The following is a 16,314-nucleotide window of genomic DNA, read 5'->3' on the forward strand; positions in this document are numbered from 1 at the left end:
AACGGGCCTAAAATATTACTGATGCAGATATAAAATATATGGTGTTTTTTGTAGTGAAACAAAATAAAATGCTGATTGAAATTTGGAGGTGGATTAAAAAGAAAAACTAAAAAATGAGACTTGATTATCTTTGAGCTCGGTGTGAACTTAAAAGCAATAAAATAATTAATAAATAATAATACATTATTGTAATGGTTGGTTCAAAACGTAGACATTTTTCAGTTAGTACATATAACAGAAATATGAAACAAGTTTAGTGAGTTACCCCCAGACTTTAATTATTTCAAGTAAATAATATACTTATCTATAGCTAAAGTAGAGACCCGTCTATAATAATATTATACACGGTAAACGGTTTTACAAAAGCCTCGATTGGCTTATGCGATTACCTATATTATTCAAACATATAAGCACATATATATACGCATTATGTCGATAGGTACTTCTATGTTATATATATATATATATATATATATATATGTGTATATTATAATATATTATATTATTATCTGTTGGGTGGGTAATGAATTTAAATACAATAGAATTAGACGCCACTGTTATAGATGTTTGTAATTTGTATATTATTATGATCTAATTATCATTTTGCTTTTAGACCATAGACAAAGGTTTTATTTTTCAATTATTTGTTTTGCCATCGACGTCTTTGTGCGTCTGGACATAATATTATATTATACGTTGTGTGGCGTATAATAGCTATTTGTGTCGATAAAATCACAACGTACAGTTAAATTATCTTAACATTATGTGCGTTCATCATTTATTAGATTCTGAGCGCGATGTGAAATGGTCATCGAGGTAGTCCGCAGTCGTTTGATATTATACCTACCGTTTATGTGTATATGTGTTTGGGTTAGGTTAGAAAACGCATTTTAGGCAGGTGAAAAATGTTCAAGGTTAATTCTATTATCCCTAACCTTACGTACCTAGGTCATGGACATTGATCATTAGAATATTCATGATAAATAAGCTGTGGTAAATTAATAACAAACGTTTTTCACTGAATCTTGAACCCCTCAGATTTTTGAGTATGGCTTGATCACAATCTGCTAGAAAAAGTTGTAAAAACATAATACTATAGGTACAACTTACAACTTTAAATACCTGTACAAGGTTTATCTCGTTTTTATTTAATCAAAAAGTTTTTATTTTTCGTGAATTAAAAAAAAATTATTATTAAAATGTGGGTATAGGCATTAAAACCGTTTAGCATTAAAAATACAATTATTATTGACATTTCAGTATTTTTTTTTCACATTAATTATTTGGAGTAGGGAAAATATAAGACAGCCCAAAGACGAATAACTGTCTCTTGTTAAAATTATGAATTTAACAATTTAATTGAATTGAATTAAAAATTAATTAAGAAAGGAAAATGTTATATTTTTAATTATTTTGTAAAAATCTAATTAACGAGCGTTTTATCCAATTAATGTATTAAATATATTTTTTCAAATACTACACATTTAATTTTGAAAGGTAAAAATAGATGTATTAACCAAAAGATTAACGATCGATCATTTTTAGGTAATATTATTATTAGTCATTCCAGACGTATATATAATATAATATATACATTTAAAATATATTCTATAAAACACAGATTGGACCATTAATGTATTAATTATAATTTGTAAAATAATTATAAGACAATTATATAAATAATAATTATACAGTACATATATCAAATAAAATGCCATTTGTATTATAATTTGTAGGTTCCTATATACCTAATATATTAGATTGTTATATAGATATGTAACCTTGAATGTCCTTTAATTATTTTCCAATTCCAACTTTATCCTTAGGTTTTACTAATGAATATTAGGATTTATAGACTACTTCATGAAACTGAAAATGTTTGGGTCTTATGCTTTTACCTTAAACGAGTTAACATTTTATAGCACATTCTATAAGCTGTCACTGAACAGTGTTTTTGTGAAATCTGAACTAATCAATAATTAGTTATTACTGAAACGAGAACATTAGAAATTAAAATTATGCCAAAAGAGTTAGCGCACATGTCTGTTATCAATAAAAATCTATATGAAAGTTAATAATTAGGTACTTTATAGTTTATTGTACTTATTACGTAATATATAGATACCTAATACCTACCTATAAATTTTTTTTACACAATTAATTTGTTTAACAGTTTAAAATTGAATTAATCAATTTTTAATCATATCATTGTATTAAAACATTCATAAAATCTATTGGAGTAGGCCATATTAATATTAATAATAGATAGCCGGTAATATTATACAAAAAGTAAATAATTAAAAAATTAATATCAATAACCATACATTTCAGCAGAAGGGTATCTATGATAGTGTATACTACACTAATCATATGTTTAGATTGTTGGGATATGTATCATATGTTAGGTTATAGTGTACTACGATTATTGTTTATTAGTTATAGATAACTCCTTAATATGAGTGGTCATAGGAATGTGGTCCTACTATACATTGTAAACTGAAATATTAGTCATATAAGTAACTTATGGTAAGCTGTGCCTATATTGTTGAACTAATTATTATTGTGGCACGTATTGCGTACGTAATCCAAATATATAAAATATAATAACTATCTCTTTGAACATTTTTGGTAAAGTCATTGACGGCAAAGGGCTCCCTTTAACTCCCGATTCGAATATTTTAATTAGTGCACAGTATTATATTACTGATTAACATTTAAAATTTAATAGAGATACCATATAGGAAAAGGGCACAATGCACTTGAAAACGAGTGCACAAAAGAATTTTACTAAAAATATTTAATACCTATTACCTACATATAGTATTATAATACATTATTCACAATATTATGTGTTTATATGACCTGAGGACGGCTGAGATTGCTGTTAATTATAGTATATATTTTACGTATACGTTTAATGTTTAAATATAATACGAAAATATGCTGTTAATGACACCAAATCACAAAGTGGCTGGCTAGGTATGTATATATTATTTCAACGGCCACAACACTATCAAAAAGTTTTTATTTTTTTCATTTTGTCAAAACGTTTATTATTACTATTATTATTATTCCTCAGAAGTCTTTTGATATCATATTTTTTTGCTTGTTTTTCCCATTTCAAATGCATGCACGTTGTTTGGTCGTGTGTATTTATACCTACCCTTCGGCGGCCGTCACCCACCAGTCCTTATTGCTGTTTGAGTCAGCTATTTGTTCTTTTCCTCTGTACAATATCCCTTCCGGCACTTTCATTTTCAAGATATTTCAGCAGCATAACCTCACGTTAAACATTTGTTTTTTATTTTTATTATTATTTTTTCTATATTTTTTCTATAGTATTATAACAGGTGTAATAAAATAATATTACTAATTTATTAAAAAAAAAAAACACAATTTTATAACACTTCAGTTTTCATTTTGTTTTGCGTAAAATTATGATATCATATGACTTATAACATATAAGTGATATAATTACAATTGGTAGTCAAACAAAATAAATTATTATGAGTCTTGCCTAAAATTCCTGAACATTTAATTTTGTTGAGTTTAATTGAGAATGTTTTAAATTTTAATACACAAATCGTATTGTTGTATTAAACTTAGGCCCTCCAGTACTAAATTTTGCCTCTTATTATGTTGTATTTCAATGTTTCACATCAGATAAGGTTTTTTAAAATATATATATACTAGCTGATCCCGTGCACTTTGTTGTCCGTTAAAATTGCCAACTCCATATGAGACTCAACGGTGATAATGCGAGCAGTATATTATGCTTACCTGTTGTGGATTGCGTTCCCCGCTTGGTGAGTACTTCATATAAATAATAGGTTTTATTTTTATTTTTACACTTCGATAAAGCGGCTATAAGTACAACTTAGCCACCAAGGTAGACAATGTGCGAAAATTCAATTGTACCTATGCATGCTTATATATAATCTGCCCGTTGAACCACTGCAGGCAACCAATAAACAAAAAAAATACCAATTTCTACTAAATATATTTGAATTTCTCCTATAACCAATAGCAACCGTATATAGACAAATATTTCCTTCGTAAATCTTAAAATCTATGTTTGAGCAACTCCCCGGGTCTGACCTATCGAGTCCAATGGTGAATCTAAACCACCTAGGGCGTCACTCAAACGCATACAAAAAAATCATTCAAATCGGCCCAGCCGTTTAGGAGTTCAGTGACATACACACGTACAGTAGAATTATATATATAAAGATACATAAATAAATATTTTTCTTAACATGAATGACTTCTGTATCTGATATTTTTCAAAAAGAATACAAACAATTATTGTACATTCGTATACCCTCAAGTCTCAAACGTAGGCACAATAACTATCTAATATATACACAATATTAAACGAACATATATTTTGTCAACCTATGTAGAGTGGGCCCATCAAAGCACTCAAATTAAAGTTTTCTAATAACGAAATAATACTTATAACAAAAAAATATATAACTTAATAGGTAATAACGTATAATATATCAATATATGTATACGTATTTCAAGGGATGACAAATTGACAGGGTGACAAAAATCTTTTCCTCAGGTCCGTCGGATACGTGAAGGCAAGAATGTGAAAGTGGTGTATGAGAGCCTAAATATAATAATTATAGAGACTGCTATAAGACGGAAGAGTGTCCGCAAAGCAGGTCCGGTTTTTATTCTTTTGTAATTCCAGTACGAAAACTATCTTATACTATAATGTACTCATGGTGACGAGCATACTTAGCAGTGGACGAAAGTCTTATACCTAGTTGAAAAATGTACTTGTTAGCAAAAAACACCCACAACACAAATTTAATACCAATAAATATTGGTCAAATATTTTTACAAAATGTATGAATTGTTGTAATTTTTTAATTTTTTTTCATTCAAGTTTCAAATCAGTATTATTGAAATTTGAAGTTACTATAGTTAGATACTAGTTATTATTTGTAAAATGACTTGGTGCTCAGAGTTAGTATTGTAGTGGAACAACTACACGAACGGTAGTACTATGCCACTGCGGATTTGAGCAGTGGTGTAAGACGTGTGGGTCGAGAATTTTTAATCAAGGGCCAATAATTTAAAACCAAAGAAAAAGTATTTTATATTATATTATACTTATGTAATGTCGGCAGGAGATCTCCTCGTCGAAATAAATACATTTTGGGGGTCGTGGGTTAAAAAAATAGCTCCCCACTTAGGTTACAGTGACCGAGTGCCCTAAACATGCCTATTATAAGAACGCTTATTATAATAGATACGACTTTCCATTAGATATTGTTATCTCGTATAATGCATATTGTTTGTTATACGTATTATATTGTTATCTTCGAATATCGTATTTTATTCAATTACGTTTCGTTGAATTTCGTCTAGAAATTTTTGTTTAAAATTTTTGTCATTTCATGGAAATGACGACGATGTCTGAAAAAAGGATACGAACGCTTATAAAAAATGTCTCGTACCTGCAGATAATAATAAACACTGCAGACATAAAATTGTCTAGAAATATATTATAATCATGACGATATGCACACGATGTGTAATTGAATCGTTCTGATAGTATTTTAGGTCAAAATAACTTAAGCGGTATGTTTCTCCGAACAGGCGATACGCGTTTCTACGAAACGCGCTTCTCGATGCTAAACAGCTATTCCGAATCGAAACGATCTCTCTTTGGATCCTTTTCTCGAACAGTTATAATAATAATAATAATAATAATAATAATATGTATATTATTAATATTATTATTGTATTAAAGTGTATGCATAGTTTTCCTTTGAAAGACACGCGCGAGCATATTGTATACATATAAATATATTTCGCCGGCAGGTAAACAATGCCAATATTAATAATGTAACAACTATTGCTCACGGTATTTATATAAAATGTTATAATAATATTAAAACGATATGCACGGTAATCGACTGAAAGGTTTACTACGATTCCGCCGCTCTGCGAAGAGGAGAGTGGTTGAGTGTGGGGGCGAGTAGAAGAAGCAGGAGACGGGTGCGCCTACTACAGCCCCCGACCATCATCACCTGATCTTAATTAACGTTATAATATCGTTATTATTATTATTATTATTATTATTATCATCATCATCGTCGTCGTCGTCGTCATTGTTACAATACGTTTTCGTTCGTGTTTCAGGTATATCGATGCACAAAGGATTTGCTTTCGTTCAGTTCACTAATCCCTTTGACGCTCGCAGCGCCTGTGTCGGAGAAGATGCCCGGACCGTTTTGGGACAAACATTGGGTAATTATTACGATGTATTAAAATATCACCTATAAACGTATTGTTCGAGTAGCATGTCATAGTCGTCAGTTTTTGTTTTATCGTCATCATTATTATTATTTCTGTAACAATTTTTTTCGTCTATTTACATTTAGTTATGTATTTATGTCTATAATATATAATTATATTAGTTAATACAATCAATGAGTACAGGATTATTTAAAATGATTAATCCAATATCAAATGCTCGGATATGATTAGTTTTTAAGTTTAGAGTACCTAATATGTGGATATGATGATATCTACATTAAAATACCTAACAGAATGATATTTCAAATTTATTTAGCGTTACCTATAAAATATGTTCTAAATGTGCCATATGGGTCACCCCTTGGTCATTCGAACAAAATCTATGGTCGGAACTTGAATTCATTCCATGCATATCTGTTGTAATCATTGACTCCGTTAATATTTTAGCTCCTATGCCGCAGTGGTTAATGATAACATACCGGTGGTACGTACACTGCAGTATCTTAATATCCCAAAAATAAATAGTCACATCATGGCGTAAGATCAGCTGGCGACCAATAAGAAGCCTGGGGCAAAGCATCATCGAATGATTCGTTTTCAATAACCTTGTATAATATTCTATAATCTCTATTTTTAGAGGACGTTTTGGTTAAAATTTTGGCTAAAACGATTTGAGTGTATTATTAAAATGTAGGTAATTATTATAAGCCATTTTTTCGAGAATAAATATAATATTATTTTAAATTTGTAATATAATTTTAATGCTTTCAGAGATAATATTAATTTTTCCATTAACATACGACCTACTGCAGGGGTGGTAATTATTGTTCGTAAGTAAGTGTAGTGATGAAATTATGGACATAATTGTTAACTCCCCAGGCCATCACCAGAGTACTTTTTTTTTATCAACACCATATTATGACGGAAAATCGATGAGTTGATTAGTCTTAAAATAGCTAAACCAAAATATATTTTATGAGTCAACACGGTTCACAGGAACGTTGATATGTAATAAATATACGGGTGAAAAAAACCCAAAAGTTAGTAATCTGTAATTGTAATTTCCAAAATCGAAAAACGTATTATAAAGTCGATCGTGTTATGTGTGATATATTATGTTATTATCTTTATTTGAAGTCTTAAATATCGTTGGTGATGGATATGAAATAACATGTTTCTTACTCAGTTACTATAATATATAGTATGAGAATAACTGATTTTCTATAAAATATTTAGTAAATACAAATATGTAATTCCACTTTAAGAACAAACAATTAACTGCAAAACGTTTACACGTCTTACCCGCGGTGACCATGCAGTTACCTATCTATATTTTTTAACAATTAACGTACATATTTTATTTTATTTTGAAGTAGGTAGATATTTCACATATTTTAATTATTATCGTTGTCGAACACATAAACTTCCGAACAATACATACTATGATATGCAACATAAATACATAATTTATAGGGATTCATATAAAAAAAAAAAATGATGCTTGGCAAATAACTCTAAGTACCATCGTATATTATACGAGGGGCTTCTATTCTTCGAGGAAACCTTAGAGAGAATTATTATATATTTATGTATAATATGTACATAATAACTGTATAGGTATATTATATACTGTTCCTATAATATTAAAATTGCAGTCTATAATAAATACCTACCTAATAACTAAATTAAGTTCATTTTATAATAGGAGTCAGCGGATAGGGTGATATTTATAACGTACCTACAATACCCTGCCCTCCCTGAATAGTTTTGTATTTTTTGTTTGCTCGGATATTTATTATTAAATTCTTGTGAGAACTTGAATTTGATGATTCTTGCAATTGACCTGATTTACCAGTTTGCTGGGAAAGTCAAATTTTCCTCGGTTGGGGCTGTGGTGACGTTATCCCGTCCAAACCCGAGTGGTTCTAAATAGTCAGCCAACAAAATTAAACAATTTGGGAACAAGGCAGCAGAGTAACGAATGTGAAAATACATAATTATAAAAAGTTATTATAGTTGTATAAGTACCTACATAACAATGGGCTAAATTTAAGTGAGTAGGACATATCCTTCATATTTTATAAATTTGGACAAGATTAGAAACTTTCGAGTTGCTCACATTTGAGAGTGAAATAACTGAAGCACAATAAGATTATTTATGAACTAGGTAGAAATAAATAATAATATTAAGAGACTCAAGACTGTTGGTTTAGTAAACATTTTTTAGTTTTTGATTGTGAGTGAATAGCGAGGAAAGTATTGTCTTTATAATGATGTAGTTTTTTCATGCTGTGTTAACATATGGCCTTGGAACAATAAAAAAACCACATACCTTAAGACGGGGACTGTCAAGTCCTCTAAAATAATAATTTATCACATTCAAGTGTTGTTTTGGAGAGACAAGACTATTTAATAATTATTTCAAAACTGTTATTACTCGTTACGACTTAGTACCAATTAAATGCCTATCAAATATTTATTATTATCAGATTGCGCTGGGCCAGTACTGAGTTTCATTTCAATATGATTCGTTGAAAATCCATGTACGAGAAAATCCTGTCTAGAAAAAGAAAATCTTCCTTGAATTATTGTAATCATATAATTGACGTTTAGTGAGACGTCTCTCGCGGTTGTTATTGGCGTTGACGACCGCAACTTTATTATTGTATTAATATTACGAAGGACACAGGTCTATCGCCCTGACATAGAATCGATAACTATTATTTTCAGTCGTAACCTATCTCGGTCCCAAGCTCCGCTCTCGACGGCCAATTTTTTTCGAATGCATTATACATAGTACAATCTAAAGTCATTACGATACCAAATACTCCTCAGAAAGCCCGCCGAGATGTCTACTCCCGTAACAGCCGGTATACCCACAATACGCGTGCGCGTGCACGAAAGATATATCGCCATATCGGTACATTATTCACGCCGCCTTTCGAACGCGCGACTCCGTCGTTTTATTATTCATTTGTTCTCACCTTTTTCACACCTCAAGACGCCGGCACCCCCTCAGCACCCCTTCATTCGACCCCAAAAAAACCCTGCCATCCCGCGTGCGTCTTATATTCTTTTCTATTAGCGGCCGTCGAGAACCTTTCGGCAAACCCGCAATTTCATGCATATTGCAGTATGTATATACACTATATATGTGCATATAATAAACGGGCATTTTTTATACGTAGGTATATATACGTGCACTCGGGAGACGGTATAATAAAATCGTAATTCTTTTTTTACTGCGCCCTCCGCCGTTCGATCCGGTCCCTTTATAGGACAACGATTGTTCGGCCTCGACGGGCGCAATATAATCCCGCGAGCACCTCGCAATCCCCTTCCACCACTGGGGGTAGAGGATGGTGTATTATATTATGTATATTAATATATGCACATATAGCGCGGCCGCGAAACCGTTTCCGGATGAATATTGGACGGGATTAAATTTCGTGTTGTATTCGCGATAAGACAGACGAAGTGTGCGGTGCGCTGCACGCGATATCATATCTGTTGTGCGTGTGTGTATGAGTGTGGGAAGGAGGGACGAGGGTGTAGAAAAACGTTAAAAAGAAAGAAAAACGATTTAATTTTTTTCTTTCTCTGTCTCTTTGCCGCACCTATATATATATATATACACAATACCTATGCGTATGTGAATGGCGCACGAGAGAACACCAGGCACGGGCCGTGCGGCGCCCGTGAGAATTTAAACAGTTTGGCGTTGTGCATGACAGAAACGATTCAAAGTTTCAAAAGTCGTTACGACTCACCGTCCGTCCACGCCTCCTCCTCACAACCTTCGCATAAATAGATACGTACAAACGCGCGTATTATAATATTCTACGGGGTAGTCGGACGCGGCGTGCAGTGCGAGCAGAGAATCGGTGAGTGGGTGGGCGCCGTGGGCGGGTACGGCAACAAAGTGCCTAGAAAGTATCCGAAGATAATTTTGTTCGTTTTGACATCGCTGCAAATTATATTGCGCTTTTTTCTTCCCACTCCGTCTACCTCGGACCCGTCTCGCCGATTCAACACACGAATGGAGCGCTTTTCAATTGCTCTCGTGGGATTGCGTGTGTATGACACTAAATAACAAAAAAAAAAAAATCAAACAAACAAACGTGTATTTTATCTAGATCGACTTGCGGTTTTTCGAGAAAACTTTTCAAACTGTCACACACGTATATTATTTTCATATACGGGTCGAGTGTCAAAAATATGCATATGACTATAAACTATACGCTATTTGTGTAATGTGCCTGTCGTGTATATAACTTCATAATTGTTTATATAATAATAATAATAATATTGTTAATAGTAAAAGTTTACTATATAAATTGTACATATTTAAAATAAAAAACATTCGTGAAATACGTTCAAGGATATCATAACATAAGACTATGTATAGGGTACACAAATTACAAACCAACTATAGTTATAGTTAATTGTTAATTATAATTTATAGCCCAAGTATAGACCTAGCTTGGTAAAATGTTACTAGTTAGTTACTAGCCAAGTTACCTGAAACAGTAGCGCACATCGTTTGACAAAATATTAACAATAAATCGATTGACTTATAATATATATATACATTGTATAATCGGCTTTCTTAGTACCGCCTCTACTATAAATCAGTTAAGTAGGTTGGTATAGTATACTATATATGGTTGAAGGAACTATCGAAAGGACTATTATATATTATAAGGAGTTGGTACACATCTGTTCTATTCTTGTATATGGCGATTTTTTACTGATATTTAAGTTTATAAGCCAGAACAACTGTACAGTTGCCTAGCCTCACAATTATGTTTATTTAGATACACTGGAAATCTCAAATGATTGTACGTAGCCACGTAGCTAACCGCATTGAGCGATTAATTTTTCGGCTTATAAGCATCCTGACTTTTATCGCAAAAAAAGAATTACCAATAAAGTAAAAACTCAAAAATAACGAATGTTACAGAATGTAAAGACTATTTATTTAGTTTTCTAACATAAAAAATCAATAATAAACAGCTATTTAACATGTAGGGTTACTTCGTATATGTCAAACCTTTTTGATATTAGAATACTGAGTTCATTTATTATTAAGTGGTATAATTATATAAGTCCGAATGAGAGAAAATTCAAAATAGTTCATTAGATGAAAACTCTGCTTCTATATGTCTATGTGTTACAAATTTTGTCATAATTAAATAATAACGGTAGATAAATTCAAATAATGTAGGACGTATTAAAGGTATAGCCGTATAGGTATCAATAATAAAGCTAAGAGAAACATATTTTAATTAGTTAATTTAATAGTAAAAATATATTTTGTGTCTAAAATATAAAAAAGAAAATTAGACTTTCAGTTATTTTTGTTTTTATTGGTTCAAAATATAGTGTATACCTATTATAACTGCACAAAAAATCAAACTATAGGCACATATACATACACAATAAATTATAGTTCATTATACGTTTAATATTTTTAATTTCTATGATGAACTAATAGCGCTAAAGAATTAAGAAAGTTGATAGATGAAAAAGTAAATTATAAAGAGAGAAAGAGTGAGAGAGAGACAACAGAGGAAGGAAAATGAGTGGTGTTTGATTATTTTTTTTTTACAAGATTGTCGTTTTCTGGATAAAGGTGATTCCCGTGATGACGTTATTTCGTTTTAATGGTCATTCCGTGTTTGTGCCAACTGCAGGTTGGCCCGAAGGCGAAATGTGCACTCAATCTTCTCCACGACCGAACTATAGTCGATATACACATTTTTTTCAGAGAACAACATATTATTACCCATTTTACATTACTTTATTATGTATGTTTATGTATATTTTGAATATAATAACAACTAATTCACAATTACTACATTATTTTTATCATACTCATATTATTATTATCATTTCCATAGCGATTTTTTTACTTCGACTACACCTACATATTATTATATAGTATAATTTTCAGACCATAAAATGTTTTTTGGTTAACCTCTAAATTCAAGCGGACAGGTGTGGGTGCGTTGTGAGTATTATTGCAGTCATTCCACGTGTACGGACAATGTAATAAATAGCCAAGCGCACACGCCAACATTAAATTGAGGAGGATTAGTTTCCACCGATAAGCGCCACGTGTGTGAGTATATGTGTGTGCTTGGAAGTTTCCTATCTCGACTGAATATCTTGTTCACACACAGTCCCGTAAAAATCTATTTACACACGCGTTGTGAACACCGCGTCCTGCAAAGTTTATAAATCGTTTACCACACTATTTTTTTTAGCGGTAAAAAGATTTATTATTATGCGCTAGAACCTGTGTGTGTGTGTTTTCCATTCAAAATGTTTTACATAATATCGGTAAAAAGTTGTGCTTGCTTTCCGCCGTATTACCTCGGGGATTCGGCGCAGCAGTAGTAGTCGCAGCGTGTGACATGTGGGGAAGGAACTGGTCCGCCTGCAGTACATAATGTCTTCCTATAGTATAATATTTTAGGTGACCTAACATTTTCGACAGTTTTACGACCTGCTTCCAAAGTACTGAAACCAAACATTGTATTTTCGGTCAAGTTATATTTAGACTGCAGACTTAACAAATGGAAAATTCAAAATATGAAATTCAAATGGTTCGATGTCTTGAAAATACTCTAAAAGTCTAACCTATCTAAAAATGAGATAATAGTTGACTATTTTTCTAAAAAAGTGAACATATTAATTTCTTGTTATAAACTTCAAATTGCATAAATACATTTTTTTTTAAATTGAATATCTTATATTGACTTAGAAACGTAATAAATTTGGTTAAATGGATATAAATCGCAAACTTTCAAAAGTTTGGAAAATTAACTTACATATTTGAAAAAAAACGTATCATAGAATTTCTCAACTGTCTCAATGAAATTTAGTTAATATTTATCTAGTTAAAAGAAAAAGGATTTTGAAAAGTATGACTAATGACTGAACATGGCAGAAATAACACATTAAAAAACATATTAAATTGTTTAGTATAATTTACAAATTACAAGAATATTAAGAATTTTATCATTGTTTACCCAACATTAATAAATTCTCCATAATTTAGAGACAACAACTCAATAACATGACTAAAAGACTAATGGTGTACTAATACTATTTAATGTAATATTATTATCTATTAATAAGTGTTAAATCAATATTGATGTACCATACAATTGTGAAAATAATATATTCTTGGTATAAACAGCTTAAAATTAGTTTAAATATTTTGAAAACAGAAATGCGATCCTTTTGTATTATAAAAAATAGAAATACAATATGTAATGGTTAAAAGTTCCTGTGATTAATATTTTTTGAATTATAACAAGATAATTAACACTGTTAAAGTACTTTAAAGAAAAGAAGTTAACACTTAGTTTTTGTAAATTTAAATTTTATCAAATCAATTTAATTTTAAATTTTTTGAATTTCTATGAGTAGCACAAATACTTTGAATATTATGTAATGTATAGAAAATGCTAACACAAATATTTGGAGAGAATTAAAAGTCCTTGTGGTTATTTGTTTTTGAATTACAACCACAAAACAAATCTATTTTGCGTGACATTCTGCCTTTTTCCATAATTTGTAAAAAAGTGTTTTTCATTTCTAAAACACCAAACCACCATAAATCTAGGCCAGTAGGTTCAATTTGCTACCTACCAGAAACACACTCAAAGTTAACAACGATCGAAGAATTTTTGTATTTAACAGCTTCTAGAGAAGTGTGAAGCAAAATCACACACATACACTTACATCATTGTCGAAGCAATACCGCTCCGAATCCCTCCGCTCAGAATCTTAAACATAATATTATAAAGCACGATGCGAATACTCGTTGAATAATGAATTGTTTTCACCGTAAAATCATTAAGAATATTGCCCATTTTCTTTCGCTAACTGATGCTACTATATAAAAAAAATCGTAGCATATTATATACCTATACATAAAACATACACAAACCGTGTGAAATGTACAGATGTCAGGTTTATTTGACTAATGAGCCAGGATACTTTTTGTTAATTACTTAACTTCGGACGAGAGGCTTTTCATTATACTAGAAAACAGGGGGCAGTTAATTAATTAAAGCACGCTTGTATACATTATAAATAACGCGTTTTATCAGCTACCCATTTGCGGCATGCGACGTAAAGAGTGGTGGGTGGGAAAAAAAAGGTTTCACATAGATTATTATTAGTACCTATACCTATATATGTGCATATACATACAGGTACCTACGGCAGTATTATAATACACGGCGATGAAACGAGATCGTTTTTCATAAAACATATTTTTTGCTTTCGTTTTTCACAGACGGCTTTCGAAAAACCGTTCGGCTCTTTTACGTTTATACGCACATTGTAGTGCCACTACACTGCAGCTGTCGTTTGAATATAAGAAAAATTAAATAAAAATAATAAATATTCGACGTACCACAATAATATATATTATCAGCATTACATAATGCGATTCGTTCACCATTACCATACCATATTATATTACACTTATTACATATATTATAGTAAAGGTTAGAACTTAATCACATCCGAGGTATGATGCATTTTTGAATTATATGAAAGGTGATGTTTTTAGGCATGCTCACCCCATTTTATGCTTAAATTGTGCATAATGTATTCCAATTCTAATTTTTAGAATTTTGAAGTATATTAGTTGGTAGTTAAGACGATATTTTTGAATACTTAGATTTTTCACAATTTATAAGAAGTGTCCTGTGTTGATATAAATATTGGATTTTCAAATGAGAACCTACATGTTGTATGCAGATTGTGAATCAGATGACTTTTCTGAAATTGTTGACATACTTTAGTTGAAATTTGAACTAAAAGTGTCTGAGTTATTTTACTAAATACTATCAATAATATATTAACATGTAAATTTTTAAATTCTGTGTAAATTAATACTAGCTAGGTTATAATTAATTCTTTCATTTTTCAATATAATATCATTGATTTTCAACTTTTAAATGTAAGCTCCATTAAATATTTAGGAATATACTTTGAAAAAATCTTATAATAAATCATACAAGACACTTGGCTTCATTAATAGACATACGAATGATTTTAAAAATATTAACTGCTTAAAAAATCTTTACTACTCATTGGTAAGATCAATTCTCGAATTGGCTCACTCATCTGGTCAAGTGATTATTCAACTTACAATAGTGATTTATTCATGTCCACTTTAAGTTTTTAAAAATATAAGCCTCTCATAACTTTACTTAGGTTATTCTTTAACGAATTCGTCAATAAATCATCTCCAAGATTTTACAAGACTTCATTATCTGGATATAAGACGTAAATTAGCTGATTTAATGTTCGTTTTTGATATTTTAAATGGTTTTGTTATTTGTCCTGAAATCTTAGCCCTAATTAATTTACAGATTCCTCGTATAACACTCGTAATTTAGATTTGTTTAGCATTTCATTCTATAATACAAACATTGGTGCAAATTCATTCCTCCCTAGAGCTCTTTTACTAGCCAATATTATTTCCACCTCACTTAATTTTTTTTATATGTCTCGTTATTCCTTCAAAACTAGTGCTCTAATTTTACTTAATAATTTATTTAGGTGAACTATCTGTTATTTAGAAATTGATTTTTATAATGATATACAATTTTTTTCTTTTGTCAATTTTACCTATTACTTTTATTGATATTGTAATTTTTTTAATGTTTTGGAAACCTAATCTATTTAGTATATTCTTTTTTTTTAATAGTCTGTTAAACACTTCCTACCAATACTTTTTGTTGAAGGACATTATGTCCGTTGAATTTATAAAATAAATAAATAAATAATAACAATTATTAAGCATGCATTATACAATAATTGCTAATAAGTAATAATTACTAATCAGTCTTATAACTCAGACAATTTTTTTATATTACAAGATGTTATATGTTATAATTGTGTATATTGTGAAAAATCTTAAAATATCATCATTAATTACACTTCAAAATATTCTAAATGTCTGAATATTTAAATATATGCATGATTCAAAAATAAAAATATGGTGAG

The 16,314-nt window shown here is 30.5% G+C and overlaps 1 protein-coding gene across 7 annotated transcripts in view; it reads left to right on the forward strand.

Moving 5' to 3' along the window:
* The window catches only part of LOC111034228 (heterogeneous nuclear ribonucleoprotein C-like 3), a 122,641-nt gene that overhangs the window by 59,959 nt on the left and 46,368 nt on the right, over window positions 1–16,314 (forward strand). For all 7 annotated transcript variants that reach the window (XM_022315344.1, XM_022315348.1, XM_022315343.1 and 4 more), the window contains one exon: window positions 6,160–6,267. In XM_022315344.1, coding sequence (XP_022171036.1) covers window positions 6,160–6,267 — 108 coding nt within the window. The remainder of the gene's footprint in view (window positions 1–6,159; window positions 6,268–16,314) is intronic.

This window comes from Myzus persicae, unplaced genomic scaffold, assembly GCF_001856785.1.
Source record: "Myzus persicae strain clone G006 unplaced genomic scaffold, MPER_G0061.0, whole genome shotgun sequence".
Classification (NCBI taxonomy): Eukaryota; Metazoa; Arthropoda; class Insecta; order Hemiptera; family Aphididae; genus Myzus; species Myzus persicae.